The sequence below is a fragment of the Typopeltis vanoorti genome, chromosome 11 (genome assembly GCF_054136105.1).
Source record: "Typopeltis vanoorti isolate ZY-2024b chromosome 11, IOZ_Tvanoo_1.0, whole genome shotgun sequence".
Lineage (NCBI taxonomy): Eukaryota > Metazoa > Arthropoda > Arachnida > Uropygi > Thelyphonidae > Typopeltis > Typopeltis vanoorti.
Genome location: NC_143559.1, coordinates 46,758,767 through 46,781,232, shown reverse-complemented (window position 1 = coordinate 46,781,232; position 22,466 = coordinate 46,758,767). Strand labels below are relative to the sequence as shown.

General features: G+C 33.3%; 1 protein-coding gene across 1 annotated transcript; it reads right to left on the bottom strand.

Moving 5' to 3' along the window:
• Window positions 1-54: 54 nt before the first annotated feature.
• LOC150101522 (vitamin D 25-hydroxylase-like) lies at window positions 55-19,392 on the bottom strand. Its single transcript, XM_090400826.1, has 8 exons — window positions 19,124-19,392; window positions 18,612-18,739; window positions 17,810-17,916; window positions 14,045-14,334; window positions 9,971-10,086; window positions 7,699-7,954; window positions 3,938-4,125; window positions 55-233 (listed from the first exon to the last, which is right to left on the bottom strand). The coding sequence occupies exons 1-8, from the start codon at window positions 19,348-19,350 to the stop codon at window positions 55-57; spliced, it is 1,491 nt and encodes a 496-aa protein (XP_090256952.1). The 5' UTR covers window positions 19,351-19,392.
• Between the last annotated feature and the right edge of the window lie 3,074 nt (window positions 19,393-22,466).

The window sequence follows — 22,466 nt, the reverse complement described above, 5'->3', positions numbered from 1 at the left end:
TATTATTATTATTATTATTATTATTATTATTATTATTATTATTATTATTTCAATCTATTTTCTTTTTATAAAACCCATTTCAAAGTGGGTCGGTAGTCTAGCAACTTCAACCTGATGACGAAAATCAGCCAATGAGTCGCCTGGATATTTCAACTCAAATTGTTGTAGGATGGTTGTAAAATATAAAAAGGTTGAAACGAGAGCCATTTTCTCACCGGGACAAGACCTTTTCCCTAAATAACAAAGAAATAATTGCGAATATGAATGTTTTATTTTGATTTATTATTTCAATAAATTTTGATAATATTTTATTTTTCAAAAGAAATGAAATACAGTATTCTTGTTACAGAATAAAATGCATTTTGTAGTCAAATTGCTACTCGTTTATGAAACGGTGATTTCATTTTTTAAAGAATATTTGAAAGCTCACTAACTTAAAACACATCTCTCCACTACCGTCTCTTACAGGTCTCATTCTCATAAAAATAAGGATCATCAATCGTTTCTCTGAATCCCTTCATGTGCTTATCGTTCGAAATCATCTACGGAATTTACATCTTTTCACATCTCACACTTTTTACCTTTCTTAATCGCAATATCAAAGGTGTTTTCTTCATTTCTCTTTAGCACATACTGTTGTGTTTTAAAACTTCGTTTTGCATTATCACATAACTACCTAATAACTTTAATTGCTCAATTTGTTTTTATAAAAATCTTCTGGATTATTTTATCGCGAGAATGCGAATAATTAGCTGTGGCTTATGATGACCACTTTATTACCATTCAGCATTCTTTGTAGCGTCCATGGACATCAGTAGTGAGAATCATATACGCATGATATTCATCTTTTCGAAACAACACAAAGGGAAAATCTTATTATATGCCAAAGTATCCTTTATCGAAGTTTAATATTTGATAAAACATTGACCTCTTTTCAGATTTACTGCACGTCCACAGATGCGAGACCCATCGACACTTCTGCGCATGGCAGAAGAAGGAGAATCCATTCCGATAAACACGTCACTCTGTCTTGTAGGATGAGATTGTTAATTTTTACATGTCGAAAAATTAGACATGTTATTTCTTTTATGAAAATTCATCTTTTCATTTCCAATTTTTGAAGTGGTATTTATTTTTGCTAATATAACAGAATAAAAACATGTATGTGTAGTATTAATAAAATTAAAAAAGGTATAAAAAAAAAATTGCGACGAAATTTATTTTCAAGAAAAATGTGTATAAAAAATAATAATTATACAGAAAAGCCGAAAATGTTTAAAATGTGCTTAGATATTCTAAATTCACAATTGAGATAACTGAGACACTTTAATGTCTTAAAACCTAAATGGCGAACCTACGGCACCATGCCAGAGGTGGCATGTCCGAGAAGTTTGCTGGCACGTGAACGATTTACAGGTGATATCCTTTTATACGTTTATAAATTATTCAACCTTTTTTTAAATTGTTACATTACGTAGAAGTTAAATTTTGTTTTACACGAAAGAAACTAATATCAAACAAAGTCTACTGTAGGAACAAGGCCCACCAGCTGGAAACTACAGCTGATGTTAAGAACCTCTAGTAATGGCTGAGGGGCATAATGTCATTACTCTGCTGATAGAAAACAACTGAGTATAGTCACCAAAACTTTTCATTATTTACAAGCTTATTAATCAACTCAAGTTTATTATTCGCATTTATTTGAACATTATTCTAATTTTTCTCCCCGTAATTAAAGTTAAAAATTTGTGGTGCGAGATAACTCAAACAGCGTCATCTTCTTTCCCATTATTCCAAGCAAAAAATATCAGTAATTTACAGAATTGGACTTGAGGTACATAAGATACAATCTTTCACGAATGACTAATGAGAAGTGAAAGCATAGCGCGAAACAGACAGCAAAGGTAGACCAGTAGATATAGAGCAGCTATGAAGATTTGGCCTATGATTGGTGGAGTATTAACAAAAGATCGTGCGGCCTTAAGACAAAGGCAAGCAGACATTTTTTGTTTGAGTTGAAATGCTAATTCTCTTCAACCGAATTCCATAATTTTATTAACAAAGAGAATAAAGCAATATGTGTTTTATATTCCGGGAGAGTTACGTGCAGAACGTCTTTAGTAGAACGGCATTGAGACAAACTATAAATCGCTCCTTGAGAAAAGCAAGGACGAACAAAAAGAATTTATTGCTCAGGCAATTAAAAATAGAAATACACTTAATCCTCGTATAAAGTTGTACTTATACAACGTGGTCAACAAATTGTAGTTGCCTTAATTTTTCATATATTCTTCACTACGTGACCTAAAAATCAAATTTTATCTTCGTTAAATTTATCTCCGCCAGTATCGCGCATGTAGTTATAATCTGCGAATTTATATTAGGGTTAATACCCTTTAGCACGCATGTATATCAATTGTGTTCCGTAAAATGTTTATTGTTGAACACCTTGTCTTCGTTGTTTGCCAGGAAAGCGCATTAAAAATCATCACTACCTTCTTCTTCTTCTTCTTCTTCTTCTGTAGCTTGTCCCACTTAAGTAGGGTCGCTGTTTTTGGTGAGTCTTCTCCACATTCTCTTGTCTTGGTCTATAGCCACATCCACGTTCTTCATCTTCAAGTCCTCCTCCACTAGTTCCTTCCATCTCTTCTTTGGCCAGAAGGTCGCTTCCTTCTCTCCTGCACATCCATCTGCATGGCGTTTCTTCCAACACATTCATTCTCCGTCCTCATCACATGACTAAACCATCTCAACCTTGCCTCCTGTATCTTCGCTCCTTTCCTCTCACATAGTAATTTCTCAGACGATACTTTCTGCTCACACCGCACATCCACCTAAGTATTTTAAAATAATTAAAAATCATACTTGTGTTAATCTCGAGCTGAGCACCTTATTTTCTGGTGAGCTACATATATAATTATTATATACTGTAATGCTTTTTCTATAAAAATTAATTTTTAGAGTAGTGGTCGTGAATACTGCAACAAGAAGGAAAAAAACAATATATTGAAAAAAAAATTATTTCTCTCGAAAAAAAAAATTAAAATCTTGGATCGGTTTAAAAATGGAGAAGACAAATCAGGTGTTGTTGCAAGGACTCTGAATTTAAACGAATCAACAATTCGAAGGATCAAAGAAAATAAACATAAAATCTGAGAAAGTGTTTATTCCGGGGTCAACGGTTAGTGCAAAGCGCCTTGCTCGTGTACGCTATATTCTAATGGAAAAATGGAGAAATCGCTAATGATTTGGATAAAATATTGCACTCAAAAGTAAATTACTTTGGATGGAAATCTTATTAAACAAAAACCTCTCCAGGTTTATAAACATCATCAAGATTCTTCAGAAGAAAGCTCTCAGCATACATTTTGTGCCAGTAAGGGTTGGTTCGAAAACATTAAAAGTTTTCCGAAAAGTTTTCTTTGCATAATCTTAAAATCCAGGGCGAATCAGCATCAGCAGACATAGAAACTACCCTGAAATACCCAGCAGAACTTTTAGAAATCATTGAAGAAAGTGGTTATTGTGCAGACCAGGTGTTTGCGGAAGAAGTCGGGTTATATTGGAAAAAAAGTGCCAAAACGCACCTATATTTCGAAAAATGAAAGATCAGCTCCTGGATTCAAAGTTTCCAAAAATAGAATTACTCTACTGTTTTGAAGTAACGCATTAAGTGATTAAATGATGACAAAACCAATTTTTATTAACCGATCCTCTAATCCTCGTGTTATGAAAGGGCCCGACAAATCCACCCTACCTGTTTATTGGTGGGGCCGACAAGAATAATTTCATGATCACACATAGATCGCATGTGTTTACACACACACGCACACATGTAATCATGGAATTAATGCTAAAACCGACAGTCACTTGGATTAATATATCTAAACAGCAAAAATGGCTAACAGACAAACACTGTCTAATTTAATGAACTTACCCATTGAAAAGGGAATGAGATATTCTAATTTTTTAACTGTTTTTCCATCTGAAGATAAAAACCTGTCTGGACTGAATTTTTCTGGATTTTTCCAGTATTTTGGATCATTATGAACTGCCCAGATGTTGACGAGAACTATACTTCCCTTAGGGATATCATATTTTCCTATTGCTGAGTCTTCGGCTGCTCTGTAAATATAAATATAAAAAAAATACATTATAGTAAACATTTCTGCACATAATTGATTAAGTTCTTCAACTTCAGCAATTAATCAATTTCTTTTTTTTGAAAGTTTGATTAATTCAATCTTGTACCCATTTAATTATGTTTTGCTTAACAGAGAATTACGTTGCTACATATTAATACAGCGGATTATATTAATTTTATATCAAATGGATAAAAATATATTATGGCAGTAATTTATAACATGTAAAAGTATATTTTTAAATGCGCGCCAATGACCAATGATATATTTCCTTTCAAATTGCCTTCAATTTGTTTGATGCCATATTAATTATGATTTTATAAACCTTGTATTTAAACTAAATGTCCCACTTCAAATGATCACCGAGCCAATGTTCCTATAACATTTCCTTCTTATCACTCTACATTCCCTGGCTAATAACCACAACCCACTATACGTCTGATCCTATCCGTCATCAGTTAACACCACACACTCTACTAATTTTTACAATTTAAAAGTAAATCATAACAAAACGAAATCTGTGTTCCAATGTCCAGTTCCACAATAAATCGGAATTAATTATTTTTGCGGCTAATTTTCTGATATTATTATTTTTATTGTTCCAAAAATGTCTTCAAATTAGTGACAATATTGTTGTCGTTAAGAGTAATATTATATAAATAGTTAATTAGCCACTTTTATATACGAAGAAATCTGTAACTTGTCACAACTCGACTCAGAGTGGCATGCGTTTAGTATATAGGCTTATTACGAATAGAATATGCAACAAAATGCATAAATTCAGCAGGGAGAGAGTGAAACATATTTTTAAAAAATATCATAATTTCATATTAAAATAAATGATAAAAACAAAGTTTCTTAAAATAATTCTGGATGATTCATTGAGTAACATTTCTTTTCAATGAAACTCTCAGGATAATGACGTCACAAATTTTGCAAATCAGTTTTGAATGACCAGTCATCATTTTTATATGAAATCTGCATTGAACGATTATAAATACTCGTTAATCTAACTTGAGGCTGCTTAATTTAATTTATTATATGAAATGGACTTTTAGTTTTTTCACATAGCAACGTTCCTAGAATTTCAACGACGTTTCAATGGATTATTGCTTGTATATTTGTGTTCAAACATTTCACTACTTACAGAACAAGCCAGAATTTCTTTTTAGTTATTTTCACTTGCATTACGTTTTTGAATGTAGGTCTTATTATTAATATTAGTAGTAGTATATATAGAGAGGGCGTTGTGTGAGTATACAGGTGAGCTAACACTGATATCGCAGACATGGAATCAGTCCTGCTAATTGGTGACTTCAATGCACATGTTGGAACAGATGACCAGACATGGAGGGGTGTGATTGGGATGAACGGAGACCCTGACCTTAACGCGAATGGGTTGAAATTATTGGACTTCTATACTAACAGGTTATCCATAATGAATACCTTCTTCCAGCACCGAGAAATCCATAAGTATACTTGATACAAGGATACAATTGAAAAGGAGTCTCTAATAGACTTCTTAATAGTCTTACCAGAGTTATTTTCCTCAGTGCTGGATGTTCCTGTGAGGAGAGGTGCAGAACTTTCAACTGATCACCTTGTTGTGTGCACTCTACAGCTACGGAAAACAAATGCTACCATCAACGCTGGTAGACCTATGCAGCTATACCGCGTGAAATGGAAGGCATTGAAAAATGAGGCTGTGAGGAAGAAATCTACAGTAACATCTCCTCCAGGTTCAAAGAGATTCCCAAACATACTGCAGATGTTGAGAAGGAGTGGCAGCCGTTCCGAACAGTTATCACTGCCTCTGCACTCTCATGCTGTGGCAGAAAGCGGCTCGGTGTGGCGTCGGACAGTGAAAAAAGGTCACCTTGGTGTAACCAACAGGTCCAAAAAAAAGCTGCCCGGGAAAAACAGGAGACCTAGACCTTGTTGCCCCATATTCACGAGTGATGGAAAGTGGGACGTAGAGATAGATATTCGAATTGGCTCAACAAGCGAAATATTGCGGGAGCGTGGCCATTCGGTATTACTAAAGCGGGCGTTAAGCCAGAAGGCAAATTTGGCTGTCTTCAATACAGTCTGTGTCCCCATCCTCACCTATGGTTATGAGAGCTGGGTAATGACCGAAAGAATGCGGACACGAATCTATGCGGCTGAAATGAGGTTCCTTCGGGGGATTGCGAGGCTGATAAGACTCGACAGAATCAGAAGCTCTGCAATTTGGGAAACCCTCAATACTCAACCGCTGCTTCTCCGTGTTGAGATATCACAGTAACGATGTTACAGACATCTGGTCAGAATGCCACAAGAGAGGCTTCCTCAGCAGGCCCACTTTGCAAAGCCAGAGGGTGGGAAGGCACGTGGAAGGCCAAGGACTGGCTGGATAAATTATATCCAAAACCTTGGGTGGACACACCAGAACACCTGAGTTTGGTGGCAGAGAATCGTGACCATTGGAAGTCCCCCCCCACTTGCAGTTGCTGCTCCCACAACTCAATTAGGAAAGGTGGGCCTTGAAAATGGACGCATGGATGGAAGCATTTAAATTTCAAAGTCACAATACATTAACTGATAATAATAATAATGATATTTATTATTATTGTTGTTGTTTTTGTTATTGTACAACATTCTGTACTAAACTGAAAATATAATATGTGAATAGTCTAAATGTAAACAGCGTTTTATTAATGATTTGTCGAATTTGTCGAATTAAAAACGGGAAATAAATATATACATAATAAAATGTAAAATACAGCATATAATCATATTGACTACCTTGCGTAACTGTGAACTGTATTTGAAAACGATTACTCTGATCGTTATTATTCTGTTCTATGAATTCCACATTATGCAAATTATAAAGCTATTAAGAGTGAAAAGTGAAATGTATGAAATTAGAGCACTGTTACCTCATTATTATAAAACATGTGACATTCTCCTAGAGCTAATGAAAAGTGAAAGTAAAGTGATGTACTTGACTTTCACTTTTACACATGGTTAGAACAGAATTGTAAAGTTTCATTATTCATTGTTACTGCCGATTTTTTTTTATTTTCATTATTATTGTGAAAAGCGATATTAATGCATTTTGCATCATCTATTCCATGTTAATAAAAAAATAACTGTAAATGTGAGTAGTGAATAAAAATGAATTCTGAAATTAAAATGTAGATGACAAAATGCAAAAATAGCTCTTTAACTGTTTTAATGTAAAACTGTAACTGTAAATTGTCTTTGTTAGGATTAGTATTAATTTTAACATTAATTATACTATTACATTGTCCTAATCATAATAATTTTAAAAACATGTAACAAAATATTTCTCTGATCCATCTTACTATATTTATTATACTTTTCAGTTAAATACTATAATATATTTGCGTTCTATTTTCTTGAGAATTGCCCTCCAATATACAACAAAAATAATCATAATCATGCAGGAATGATATAGTAATCATTACTGCATGATTAATTTCTCAGTTAGTTTTGCATTATGTAAACCAACTGAGAAATATTTAAAACTTTCATTCCGTATGGGGAAACTTACACTCTCTGTAGATTTAGTGGAATAATCGTCTTCCATCTGGACACTTCCAGCAAAATCGCTTGAATATAGGGAAGATGAAGACGGTCCTCCCAAAATGGCATTCTTTCATTGCCCACAACTTCATCTATTTCCGCCTGGGCTCGTTTCTGGATATCAGGATAAGTCGCCATTGTCAAAAGAGCCCACGTAAGTGATAAAGCTGTGGTGTTGCTCCCTGCTCCAAATAGTACTCCAACATTTCCTGTTAACATGTTTTCTGAGTGAAAAAAAAAAAAAACTATTGGAATCATTCGTCGAAATCAAGTTCTGTTTATTTATTTATTTATTTCCTTATAATTTATTTTATTTTAAGAAATTTACCATTTATTTATTACACACACTTAATATCTTGTTCCTTAACATAAAAAAATTACAAAAATAATTTCGCTCTTTTAACATGCAGTAAGTAAATAAACTAATTAAAGTATATACACAAACTCATTAATTACAAAGTTGAGAAAACTAGAATATATATCATTTTATCATCGAAACAATCTCGTTATCATCAAACATCAGCCAGTAACAATGCCATAAAATTAAACACAAAAAAATAAATTCATCAGAATGATTGAATAGTTTGGAAAAATAAACAAAACCATCGAAATTTAACATGGAGATAGAGATGTCTTCACTAATCTATTATTTTAGGGATCTCATAAGCAAAGACAAAGCAATAGAAGAAATAATATTAAAGGAATATAGAAATTAAAGAGATAATAGGAATTGTAGAGACTGAGGAAGCATTAAGGAAGTTGAAATTGAAAATATTCAGGGAAGTACGTTTTGCATTTTTCAGGATTTAAGACAGTTTTTTGGTCTGAAATTGTATATGTAAATTAGTTTTTTTTTTAACTTGGGTAATGTATATTAGGGTTACTAAGTAATTTTATAAACTTAGTTATTTTACTCCTAATCCCAAGTAAGCAAACAGTTAAGTTTGCTCCTGAACGTAGTTCAAGTCTAAAGGTGGTGCATATAAAATTAAGTTAACTGACTAGAACCCGAGAAAGTATAACAAAAAACTTTAATAAATCACGACTAGTTTCATCGGTGCTCCGAATTCTTCAGGTGAGAAAGAAGAAATATAAGCGTTATAAAAATAACAAGGTAAAAAACATGGACTTTCATGGAGATTTTTTTCTAGAAGATTTTGAAGAGAAAGCTATTTCTTCAGCTACTTTAAAACCTAAACTGTGGTTACGTTACATTGATGACGTCTTCCTTCTCTGGGGACATAGTTTAGAGTTTAGTTTAGTCTATACCCGTAATTAGTGTTATGATGAGATTCATTTCTAATCAACCATTTGTTAGCATTTTCATTAAATGGCGTCATAACGCAATATGTGTATCCATCATCCACCCCCGTAAAAATGTCTTCTAAACACCGAAAATGGTAAATCCCATAAAACAATAGTCCCCTGGACAGATTAAAGTTTTTTAAATTCTGCACTATCTTTAATTATTTTATTTATTTATTTATTATTAAAATCTGGAAACACTGCTTCTGAGTCAAAACACACAATTTTCAAGTCACTTGAGATCTTCAATAAGAGAAACGATTAAATTCATCGCCCACCTAAAGAAAAATCTTTAGGTGGACGATGTCCATCCATTGTCAACATATCCATGTCCACAATTGATTGAAACCCTCAGCCTTTTGGTTAGAGAGCAAGTAGGTTGAACACTCGACCAATGAGTCCCACACTATATCCTGAGTTATTAATTTGAATTCTGACGACAATAGCTAAAAGCATATCGTCATGATAAAGAAACAGCTATTAAGGAACATAAAAAAGTGAAAAGTTTTTTGCTGTTTTTTTTTCAGTACTAAACTTTATTGAAAATATCAAGGCCACTGATCCCTTCCTTCAGTGTTTTACATAAATGTATTTTTGCGGTGTAATAGACAAAATAGACAAAAGTAATGTGGTTAAGCTTAACTAGTATTAATTTTCTTGTATACATTGGAATTCGATGTTGACGTTTAGAGTTGAAAGGTTATGAACCAGAATTTATCTTCGGAAAAGAAGCAGAAAATGATCTAAAATTCCTATAACTAACATTCGGCTAGATATCTAGAGTAATAGAGGACAAAACTTTGAAAACCTTATAGGTCGATGCCTTAAAGAAGATAAAAGTATTTGCAAACAATCATATTTTGAAAATTTTTCTCAGATACAGAAGTAATAATGATATAAATATGAATAATTTCATTTCTATTATACATACTTACCGGTAAAAGAACTATTTGGGTCATTTTCTCGTTTCTTCATTTCCGCCACAAATCCATCGATATAATTTCCAACAGAATTGATGTCTAAATTCTTTTTCGTGCACTCGACTTCATTCCTATAAAGAACAATGGAAATCGTTTAGCATTTGTAGATAAATTTCTCGAAATATACCCATAAAGTAACTACAATTTTCTTTTTCGCCGATTATTTACAGACTGTTTTAAACTTGGAAATTTTAGAATTTGAATACTTACAAAAATAATGAAAATTACATATATATATATATATATATATATATGACTCCCCTGTGTTCGGAAGAAATCAGATTACACTTACGAATGTGATTATTGTTAATTTTTGTTTACAATAGTGAAAAACAAAACAAAAGTAGTGTATTGGTCATTATTATGCGCTGTCTATATAACAGCATAATCACTATACTAAAATTCAGTAAAATTCTTTATTAAATTACATAATCGGAACAAGAATTTAACACAATACTGAGAGATGCGCATATGACAATTAGTAAGTTATCTGAAAAAGGAATATTCATAATTTAAGTGGAATAAAGAATTAATATCTAGATTATCTCGAAATAGGTGTTGCATGATGGTATGATAGGTGTTGTGTGATTAATGGTTATTTTATGACTCAACATTTTGAGTGCATGTGGAAAATATGAATGGTATATTGTGAATCTTACTTGTGAGTAATGAGTATGAATCTTTATACTCCAGAGACCTACCCATTTAACAAACAATAAAATAAATGAACAGCAACAACTACAATAATAAAAACTCCGAAATTCATGGCGCATTAAGGCAGTCAAACGTTTCAGGAGGCAGCCTTAGAAATATCTATTTTTGAACTCAAAAGCAGTCACCGAAATGAGGAATTCATTCAATAGGTAAGGATTTTGGTCTCCTATCGTTTCCCATGCACTCGGATTTTCTATCGAAATCTATCAAGGCCACTGCCGATTTTCCATCGAAATCAATCGAAGATCACAGGGAAAAAAACCATAAATAAAAACACATGCGAAAAGATAGCAAACAACTGCTTAATGAAATGTTCACAAATGTATACAATATGACTGATATCAAAGCTATAAAGACCAAAAAAGGCCTGTGAAATAGAAAATCACCGCTGATAGAACACGCATCTGAATTCATCAGATGCGTAGTGGACAATATTTAAGATATCAACAGTAACGAAAATAGCACATGTGTAACATTCATTAATTCTCCCCCCCCCAACGAAAAAAAAACAGGCGATTTCATTGTTAAGTAGAGAAATATAGTTTTCTAAATAAAAACTCGAGCTTCCATAGCTCAATCAGTATAGACGAAGCCCTTTTATCATAAAGACCTGGGTTCGATTCCTGTCAGTGACGTGAGGAATTGAACCCAGCGGAAACTCTGGTTTTTCGTCCCAGAGAACAGGTAGATCGATCCGTAAACACCTATCTACAGAAATAGGACACACCGGAAAGCACAGAGCTAACCACGTTATCCTCGATACGGTAGAGACTAAATGAATAGAAAGTCCTCGACATCGCAAGATAAAAGAGGAGGGAAAGGATAACAAGATAAGAAATATAAAACTAAGCAAACCAGTTGATCTCGAAATAATTCATATCATGACAATGATTTCAATTCCATATTTGTTAGAAAAGTCTGTAGTAAGATAAGCAATGTATGGAGGAAAAAACAGGATTAGAACCGCATATTAATCATCAGCTACCGCTTTTTTGTTCACGTATAGGGAGTAGGCGAGGTAATTTAAGTCACGTCTAAGTTTTGGAGACTGAGTTAGCAGTTAATCTTCACTGGTAGGCGATCAGAGATAGCTGGTCCAAGGTTATCACATTGATCTGTACACAGTGAAGAAAGCGGCTTGCAAGTGCCGCCATGTCGTGCTTCCTAACCCTAACAGAATATTTTTATTGTCTGAGAAAGTGTGGGTTCGACGGCTGATTTTCTTGAGTTTACGGGACGAAAAACCCGAGTTTCCAGGAGAAAAAACCCGTTTGCCCGTGCCAGAGATCGACTAACTTGGGAGCCTGTCTAAACATTGATTTAAAAATGTTCCTGCAGTCGGCGACTAAACTCGAACTTATGTCTTTCTTCGTGCAGTCAAGTGAATGTGGAAACGCCATTTCTGCTGAGCTACACAGGCTATCCTTGACAAACATGGACTACTAATACTGACAGAAGCTGCCATATACGACAAAGAAACTTCAAAAAAAAATCAGCTACCGCCTTTTTAATATCCCGTATATAAGGAGTAGGAGAGGACGTTTTAGCCCTATCTAACTTTTTGGAGACTGAGTGGACAGTTCAATCTCCACTGGTACCCAATCAGAGATAGCTGGCCCAAGACTATCACTAATTAAGCGGCACACAGTGAAGAGTGACGGTTCAACAAATGCCGCCATCTGGTGGTCCCTAACCCTAACACTCGTAATTAATGTCTGAAATGATGTGGGTTCTTCGGTCGATTTTCTTGAGTTTACGCGACTTAAAACCGGAGATAAAACCCAATTGCCTGTGCCAGAGATCGACTAACTCGGGAAGCTGTCAAACAAAGGCTCAGAAAATTTTCTTCTAGTCGCCAACTAGATTCGAAATAAAGAAGTCTTCCTTTGTGCGGTCAAGCGCCGTGGTGTGCAAACGCCACATCCACTGAGCTACAATATGCATTCAAAATGAATTACTACTATACCTACAACTTATGCAGACCAAACAAAAGAGGAGGTGGTATCATGCCATTATCAAAGAAAAATACGCTGTGACCGAAAAACAAACTCGTTTCGAACATAAGGAAACAATAATTTTGGAAATCACAAATAGTAACAAACATAGCATCAAGTGCACAATAAATATAACATACAGACCCCCCAGATAATAATCCACTCAGTTTTCTGCATGAATTAGAATAATGGCTAACTTCCAAATAATGTTCACAGAAATATACAAAATAAAGAACAAAGTCGACACAAACTAGGCGACAAATCGACAATAATCTAGGATAAATGGCAGCATTCTAAATAGTATTACTGTAACATCACCCAGTAGCACTCATCTACAAACATTATATTAAAGTTCAAGAAATCAACTAACAACAAAAATTCGTTCGGCAAAAAGACATTACTACTTCCAAAAATTTACATAATATAAGTACAATATGCAATGGCGGCGCTAGGGTCTTTGCTGCCCGCATGCAATTTCTATTTAATCGTCCCTGTAACGATCCGGGCGTGTTTGTGCCCCGGCGGCGTCAACCCCTACGTAGCGACGCCCGCATGCACCGCATGTGTGAATTCCCGCTTCCGCCTGCCCTGACAACATGAAGCAAGCATGGCTGCACTTAACGAATTACTAACTAGAAAAAAGCAACTTCAGCACAAGATTTTATCTCAAAAAGCTTTGGTGAGGATATGCACCAAAAGGAACTAGAAGACCTATTCAGCTCCTCCTTCATAAACAATATCAAACAACTAAAAATGATAATCTACTATCGATCAACAAAAAATGATCAACAACAAAGTCAACAGCAAACCATGGATTGTCCATAACAAAACAGAAACTGAAGGAAGAGCTCTTACAGCTAAAAACAAAGAATACTCAAGGAATACTCAAATACTCAAATACAAAGAATACTCAAGGAATACTCAAATACTCAAATACAAAGAATACTCAAAAACAAAATAAGGCTGACAAATCTTTTAACGCACCTTGAACAAATAAATACTATACAGTAGTTCTGAGACTCTTGAACATAATACTCGACACTGGAATTATTTAACAACAACTAAAACCAGCAATAATTACGCTTATTATATATATTGAAAATGACTTCCAAAATCATTACTATCACAAAGTTCTTATTACGATATTTAAATTAATAAAAAAATCATATTTATTTTACTTACTATGATAATTTTCGTTATTATTCATAATATACTGTGTGTCGTAATGGTGAAAATCTTAATTAGTGGAAACAACTAAAAAAATAAACAAAATAACAATCAAAAATACATGATGTACATTTTAAAACTAGTCTATACTTACCCGACAAATGAATCAAATATTTTAAAAAACTTGATTTCTGGCAAAAATTTAAACACGGTGAATAATAAAGGAGATAGCCAAGGAAAATAAGTAGGCAAATCAAATTCTGCAAAGGAGTCGTTTACAGAAGTCATTAATTCTTGAATAAATTTCTGTTTTGTTTCTTCCAATTGTTTTCCGAAAACCATCGAAGTGATGTTGTTGATGGTACTGCGAAGAATACTGGAATATATTTCTTTTGGTTTACCATCGATAGCTTCGATTGTCTTAATAAAGACACATATTTCGTCCTGTAATAAAAAACATAATTATTGATAGAAACCGAAACATATATTATGTTACTCACTTTAGTTATATAAACCAAATTCATTCGTTTGTAATATGTCATCTAACTTAATACTCGATTTTAAGCTTCAATGACAGAAACTGTGTGTGTGTGTGTGTGTGTGTGTGTGTGTGTGTGTGTGTGTGTGTGTGTGTGTGTGTGTGTGTGTGTGTGTGTGTGTGTGTGTGTGTGTGTGTGTGTGTGTGTGTGTGTGTGCATATATAATATATATAATATTCATGCTAGCTTGATTTGCATCCTCAGCCTTAAGTAAAGGCTGGTTATAACTCACCAATTCTAGTGGGTTATAATCATTATATATATATATATATATATACACAAAATTTCCCTGAGTTTATTAATACGAGGCGCCTTTTGCTTCAATTTGGCAGTCTTGAAAAAATATTAAAAATCTTCCTTTTTTATGTATTTGTACATACTGGTATACAACATGCAAATTAATTTGTCTCCAACATTCGAAAATTCTTAAAACTAAGTTTTATTTCAAAAACTGAGATTTTTTACTTTCTGGCATGGTTTTTTTTTATCGATTTCCTGAAGGCACTTGCTAAATAACTTATTATTCAGCACTTACTTATTATACTTTCGATTATTTTCTTCTTTTGCTGGACAGTCTGTTTAATTTCTTAATTCCACCGGGCAGTTAGCAATTTTCTTTTTTATCCTTGCGGTGAACTTCATTACATCCATCTCTGGCTGGAAGAGTCGATATATTATTCAAATTTTTTACTAAGGCTCAATGGCTTGTTCTCCATTCATATTTGGATATTTGAATGGACATTTTTTTCTGAAAGCTATCGTCATTTTACATCGCCAAATTTAGAAATTGGCAAAATTTTCATTCTGTACAAAGCTAACTGATTATATCATCTCCTATTTCAGCTGCATTGTACACTCACGTGTCCTGTACGAGCTTTATGATAATAACATAATAACTACAATAATAGCATATTCATTGAGAATTTTTACTTCTGATCTCTTCTTTCTATTTAATTTTTTTTATATATCTCGGTGCTGTAACATGGAAATAATAATGATTGGTTCATGTCGTGAAAAAAATTCCAGTAGATACTTACGGTTATGATTAGATATGCTCTGTTTTTTACCAGAATTTCCCACAACATTTCTGCTCTACTGTTTTGATCACCATGAGGTACCATCGTGTCTTTGTTTTATATATCAGTGCCTTCTTAAATGTCTCGATAAATTCATGTACTTAATAAATAAATTCCTTATTACAGTTCTTTGTGTGATAATTTTTCAATTTCCCGTTTTAAAAAGTGTTTCGATAACTTCAAATAGGTCGGCAAGTTATGCCTCTAATGTTTCTGCTAGTTTCAAATTTTTTTCAGCAGATACTTCTTGTTTATGACAGTGTCTTCAGATCAAGTTGTGTTCCTTGTGATACCATGAAGAAAATTGCCTCGACATTGTTTGTACGGCAACTTAGCTGAAATTGCATTTTATAATGTTGGTCCCTAATTGTTGCTTGTGATTTAAGCCAATACTGAATACAATTTCTTCGTTTAAGTCCCAAAGTGTCAGCCAGCCCAGTCCTCTCAGCATCCGTGTGGACATTTAATAATATATATCCCATGAGAAGGTGAAGTTTGGATATTGAGTCAAAATCCCATCTCGATTCTTCTCATTGCTTAATGGATTTTTCTTAACCTGTTCTGAGGAATACTAAAGTTGAAAGAAAACTTGTAGTGGGTTTTCCAGAGAATGGATGGTTTTTAAGGAACAATGACTTATAGATGTCGTGTAGGTCCCCTCCCAGTTATCTAGTTTGGACGCTAACTGATGTTAGTTATTATTATAGAAATATGAATGGAATTTTACGAGCAACGCATGCTGATAATAAGTGACTCCATCCGTGTTATTGTGAGATAGAAGCGCACTGAGAATACGATTACCTTCTATTTATGATAAAATATAGGCAGCCTTTCTGAAAATGCTAGGCATTAAGATAATTAAATATAGAGAGCGCATAATTGAAAAACGTGTTAAATAGATAATAAATGGATAAATTGGGAAAATGTGAACTAATCAAATAAAAATAATAAATTCAGATTATTATTTTAACAATAATAAAGCTAAATTTAAAGTAAAGTCTTAACAGAAACCTCAAAAATTGCCTCACCAGAAGTTCCACCTGCTTGTTTTTATTTTGGAGTTTTGTTCTAGGTCCTGATGAATTTGATTTGCGTTCTTGTCTAATATACACTTTTATAAAGAATGTATCGGTGTTAATATTGATTTTTCTTTATTCACAAACTCGTCAAAAGTATTGAATTTCATTCCTTTGAAACATTTTTATGATTATAATGTTTCAATATGCATTCTATTTTTATTCTTCCTCCATGATGAACTCATTAAAGAGATCATGCCATGAATCACACTGGTACCAGATAGTGCTAAACTAAATTCAATGATAATTTTCATATTCTCAAAAGAAATGTGTTTCATTATGATCCTGTTAGAAACGAAATTTGCTAGCACGTTCAATGTAACATTCCTGGTTGGAATGTAACTTTCCGTCCTGGTTGGCCGAGTGGACAGGGTATCCGCCCTCCACTTAAAACGCTGCGGGTACGAATCTTGCCGTGGGTATGGATGTTTGTGATTGTCTGTGGAAATATCAGCGGTGGTGGTCGGCGATAGGTGGCGTTGGTGTAGTTGCGGTCAGTTTGTGATTGAATGATGGAGACGGAGTTGTAGAGCAGGAGCCCTCAGGTCGACAACAGTTCGTTATTTTATAAATGTTACATGAAAACATTTTTAGAATCGAATATTGAAAAACAATGTGATATATGGTTTTATTTGCAATTCTGAATTCACTTCTGGGGGATGCCGGGATAATTTTTGCAAATACCTAAACTGTCCAAATTAAAACGTAACCTTAGACACAGGATACCTTACATTAGTATTAAAGCTGATGGATAATCATAATTTATAGCATGGAAGATTTTGTTTTCCAAACAGCAATATACTACATATAGTTATCGAATAGTGAAAAAGTCTTCACGTCTCGTCTGTCTTCCGAAAACCGGGATTTTATAACCAACAAGCTCATTTCAACCGCACAACTAAAAATATTTCAGACATAATATATTCCTTCTAGTAACGAGGATCGCTACATGGTGACCATTGTCTGCTGGAATACCTCACATAAAAGGCATTATTCGTTAATAGACTACGTTCAGCTGTCACCGATGTCAACAGATGAATATCAGTTACTCTATATAAGCACGTTAATAATTACATATGTGTGATTACTTGAATAATTTCCTTAATATTTTAATTAATTATCGAAACTTCAGATAACTGAAGATATGTTACACACACACGCACACACACACACACACACACACACACACTAGTTATCTTAAGTGAAGTTATTAAATTAGAAAACTTACCTTTATTCGCTCTTCCATTTGACCTTTGCCAAACCCCAAGTCACGAAGTACATGAAGCGAGAATCTTCGGTGTTCTTGCCATTCGAAACCACTTTCTGACGCTAAACCTGTGTTTAATTATAATACATATTTAAAAAGAAAAAATAAAATAAATAGATAATAGTAAAAAAAGGTATTTCATTCACTTTTGTAAAGCTAAGAACTATATTACATACTATACTAAATAAATGCGATTTATCATCATCAAATTCCTGACATTTACCCTCAACGGGTGTACAGGATATGATAGTACTATCATATCCTGCACATATTTACATCATTACTAACTTCCTTCTACAATTTTTCTCCAAATCAATCAATTACCTTTGAAGACTCCAACATTGTCAGATCTCATATTTCTACTTCTAAGGCACTTTTTACCGTTTCATTACGCCTCTATATTGGTTTTCTACTGGGACTTTTTTCTTTGCCAACCTGGCAAAGAACACATGTTTTGCTAATCTTTCCTGTTTAAGTGACCATACCACCTGAGATTAGCTCTGCTAATCTCAGGTGGTATGGTCAGTTTCTACACACGGCTTATTTTTCTTAGCAAAAGTTATGAAATATTTATATGATAATAAGATAATAAGGACAATTCAATTTTTAAAAAAATTCGTGCCGTTATTTTTTAAAATTCTGTAAATTGAAACCATTATCAATTAATGTTTTGTAAATTACTGTTTTTAGCCATATTTAAAAAAAAAGTTTTAATTTTGAATGATAATCAAGTGAAATAAAAACCAGTACATTTTCTTCTTACTTTTGCCTCCAGGAAGAATTTGCATTTGATTTGGGATAGGTCTTCCTAAAAAATTCGAACTGCTCATTGCTGTTTTCACACTTTCAAAATCGTTTAAGAATACAACGTAACGACTTCCAATATACATACTAGAAGAAAATAAATCACAAATATTAAAAGAAATATATTTTATAACACTCTTAATTTATATTTTTTCAGGAAATTCTAATTCCCAGTATTTGCTGCTTATTTATCTTTCAAAGATTAAAATAGTAATTAAGTGACAGTAATAGTAATTAGATTTAATATTTAGTAGTTGCTGTTTTCACGGAAATATATCTAACATCCTGTCGATAAATATCATAAAACTATGTAATATTATCCTCTAAATATATATACATAAAAGTTTCAATCATTTTTATAAACAATCAGCAGTATGCATTGCCGCCATAATACGGGGTAAACCTTGCAAGATGTAAAAAGAACATGATGCCTTCGATTTCATATTGTAATGAGTAATATTGCTTTCTTACCTAAGAACTTTGTCATATTTCTCGGCAAGTTTAGCTATTTGCAAATGTGCATTTTTTTTAAGAAAAGGATAAAATCCCACAACAGGCAGGCCGAATGGACCAGGAGGAAGCTTTTGTCTTCGATTTAGGCGTGGAAATACAATATATCCGCACAGGACGATTATAAACACAGTGATGGTAGATAGTGTAAAATAGTCCTTGGTGAAATTTACAACTGTGGTTAGCATATTTCCTACACTTTTCGGTTGTTGTTCAAGAAATTAAATAAATCAATACACAACAAACACACTTTCCTCTCAAATCGCCAGCGCTTTCACTTGATAAAACGTGTGTGTGCTCTGATTACATTTCGATTATTAATACTTTCCCGTTATCTTCTGGAATGTTACGCCACTACCAATTATCGTTTGATGTTATCTAGATTTTTGGTGCTATCTGATGTCAGTATTGTGAACTACTAAAGTTAGATAAAAAAAAAAAAACAAGGCTTAATTCTAAGAATAAGAAATCTACGAGTTCTTAAAATTATTGTTAGTGCCTACAGATGATCAAACGTCTTACTCTTTGTCTTACCGACGACTGTTTCGATACTGATTAATTCATTCTAAATATCGCGCATGCATGGCTAATCGAATAATGCAACAGTTGACACTTTCACTTCAGTTATAAGCAAGATTCTGAATAAAATTCGGAATAAAAGACTTGCTGAAACGTTGAGAAAGATCAATAAGCAGAAATGGCCATTAGATTGAAGTATTATAAATATATTTTGTTAATTTAATGTTCGCCTTAACAAAAGTAGTAAAATGTATTGATTACTTTGAAATAACCTTCGTATTATGATTGAAGAGTGATAGGTTATCAGAGACGAAACATAATGTGATATTCGTAATCATTCCTTGGTGATAGGTATATTGCATTCAACGTAGTCACGGCTATTCAGGTAGTGCAAACAATGGTTATTAAAAGTGCTGACTAACGGTATTACAACATTTTTAATGAAGGATCACATGATAAACTTCATCAAGCAAAACAGATGAAAATTTATGAGAGAAAGGCAGCGAAGCAAGCCGAAGTGAATTCAAAGGATTGTTTTCATTATGTAGCAAGTAAGAGGAAAAATGACTATAGTAGAATGATTTTAAACAAGCTCATGGCAGGAAGTTAATAAAGGCAAAAGAAATAGTTTATACTGAGTGATCATTTTGCAAAGGTGTATCACCCAGGTGGGGATATTGCAGTTGCTGATGTGACAGAGACAAAATGTGACAAAATGAAGAGGAGGTGTTCACCATATTGAAAAATATGAAAGGGAATACAACAGTCGGACAACTCTGTATTCCCATTCGCATATCTGTACAAACCTCGAATCAAAACTACATGGTCACTGTCACCAAGCAGAGGCTAACTGAAATTTCAATCATAATCAAATCCTCACGCTAGAAACCAAGGCAAAAACTATAAATCCTTGCGTTGCCTACAACAAATGCTGTCTAAGATAGTCGTCTCTGGAGAATTCTGAAAATCCATTTCCTTATTACCATATGATACTTCGTCTATCCACTCTATATACTCAGCTGAAATTTGCCAATAATGATCAGGAGTTTTCCACTCACCCAACTAATTTGCCTAAATAACTCCTTCTCATCACTTTTTATATTCCTTGGTCTACAACAACATCCCATATATGTCTGATTGTACCTACATTCACTTCACTCCCTCATTCTAGGGATTTTCGCAAGTATCACGAATTAGAAAGAAAAACAAATAAGAAGTCAGATTTTGTAAATAAAATAAACCGCTCCTTTTAGATAAATAAAAATATTGATGCAAAAAAACAAGAAAGACAGCAGAATAGTTTGTAGCTAGCATAATGAAGTGCTATGTTTTTTATTGGTATTTATGGTTAGGAAATCGAAAATATACTTTTCTAACAGAATTCAGAGTGAGGGGAATTTGTTCCCGACGTCCCAGCATTTGACTGATCCATCTTATTATAATTTACTACAGTTTTCAGTTTAAGTACTATGATACGCTTTAATTTTTTTCTTAAGAATATCGCTCAAATATGCAAGTCAAAGTTACGAACAAAAAAGCTAAACGCTACAAGATTAAATTTCGAAAAATACTTCATCAATATTAAATGCCGCTAAGATCTGTTATACAGAATGTAATCCTAAAGGCAAATAATATTACTTAAATTATTATAAACATAAACAAATCATATAATAATCATAAGAAAATTGTGTACTGTGCAAATTAAATGAGGAAATTTCTTGATTTTCATTTCGTAAGGGAAACTTGCACCATTTGTAGATTTAGTGGAGTAATCATCTTCCATCTAGGCACTTCCAGCAAAATCGCTTGTATATCTGGAAGATGAAGACGGTCCTCCCAAGATGGCATTCTTTCCTTACCGACAATTTTATCTATTTCTGCCTGAGCTCATTTTTTGAATATCAGGATAAACAACCATTATCAAAAGAGCCCACGTAATTGTTCTCTCTTTGGTGTCACTTTCTTCCGAACAGCAATACAATATTCCATTTTAACATGGTTTCTATGCACGAACACACACACACACACACACACACACACACACACACACACACACACACACACACACACACACACACACACACACACACACACACACACACACACACACACACACACACACACACACACACACACACACACACACACACACACACACATCCCGTTTAAGAATTTCGCTGAAATTATTATATGTGTATTTATTTAGGTTCTATAATTATCTTATTTGCTACGTGCCTTTTAATACACTTTGTTTTAGCATTTGTGCTAAAATGCATTAAGATTTTTCGGGGAAACATTTCGCTTTTCTAGCATATAATATGTACATAAACCAATTAATCATACAAAAAAAGCTTTGATTTAGAAACATGTTAATTGGAAAACCCATCAAAATTTGACAATAATAATAGCAAAAAATTAAAGATTAAAACAAAAAAAGGAATTCATCACAATGGGTATCATAGTTTCTAAAAATAATGAAAACATGTCGAAATTTAAATTAATATTAGCTAATGTATGCCTCACAAAGAAATCCTAATCTGTAAAATATAAAATGATTTTGAAAATGGAAAACTAAATATTTTCACATTGTCTGTGATCACATTCGTTAGTTGTTTCTAAGTATTCTAAATTATAATACAAGAAGAAAAGAAATGAATAATACAGTTCCGAAATGTGTATTTTTCCATAAATTTCAAAAGAAATTATAGAACGACTTCATATGGAATTCCAAAAGCATTTAGTAATAATCGAAAATTTGAAGTATGTAAATTGCATTAACTAGTTT

What these genes read in the sequence shown, in the direction of transcription:
- LOC150101522 (XM_090400826.1), bottom strand. Translation starts at nt 19,350, where the DNA reads ATGCTAACCACAGTTGTAAATTTCACCAAGGACTATTTTACACTATCT. An exon ending in CCCAAATAGTTCTTTTACCG is followed by an intron (nt 7,955 to 9,970) that starts GTAAGTATGTAT and finishes TTTTTCACTCAG; the next exon opens with AAAACATGTTAACAGGAAAT. An exon ending in CCACTAAATCTACAGAGAGT is followed by an intron (nt 4,126 to 7,698) that starts GTAAGTTTCCCC and finishes TTATATTTACAG; the next exon opens with AGCAGCCGAAGACTCAGCAA.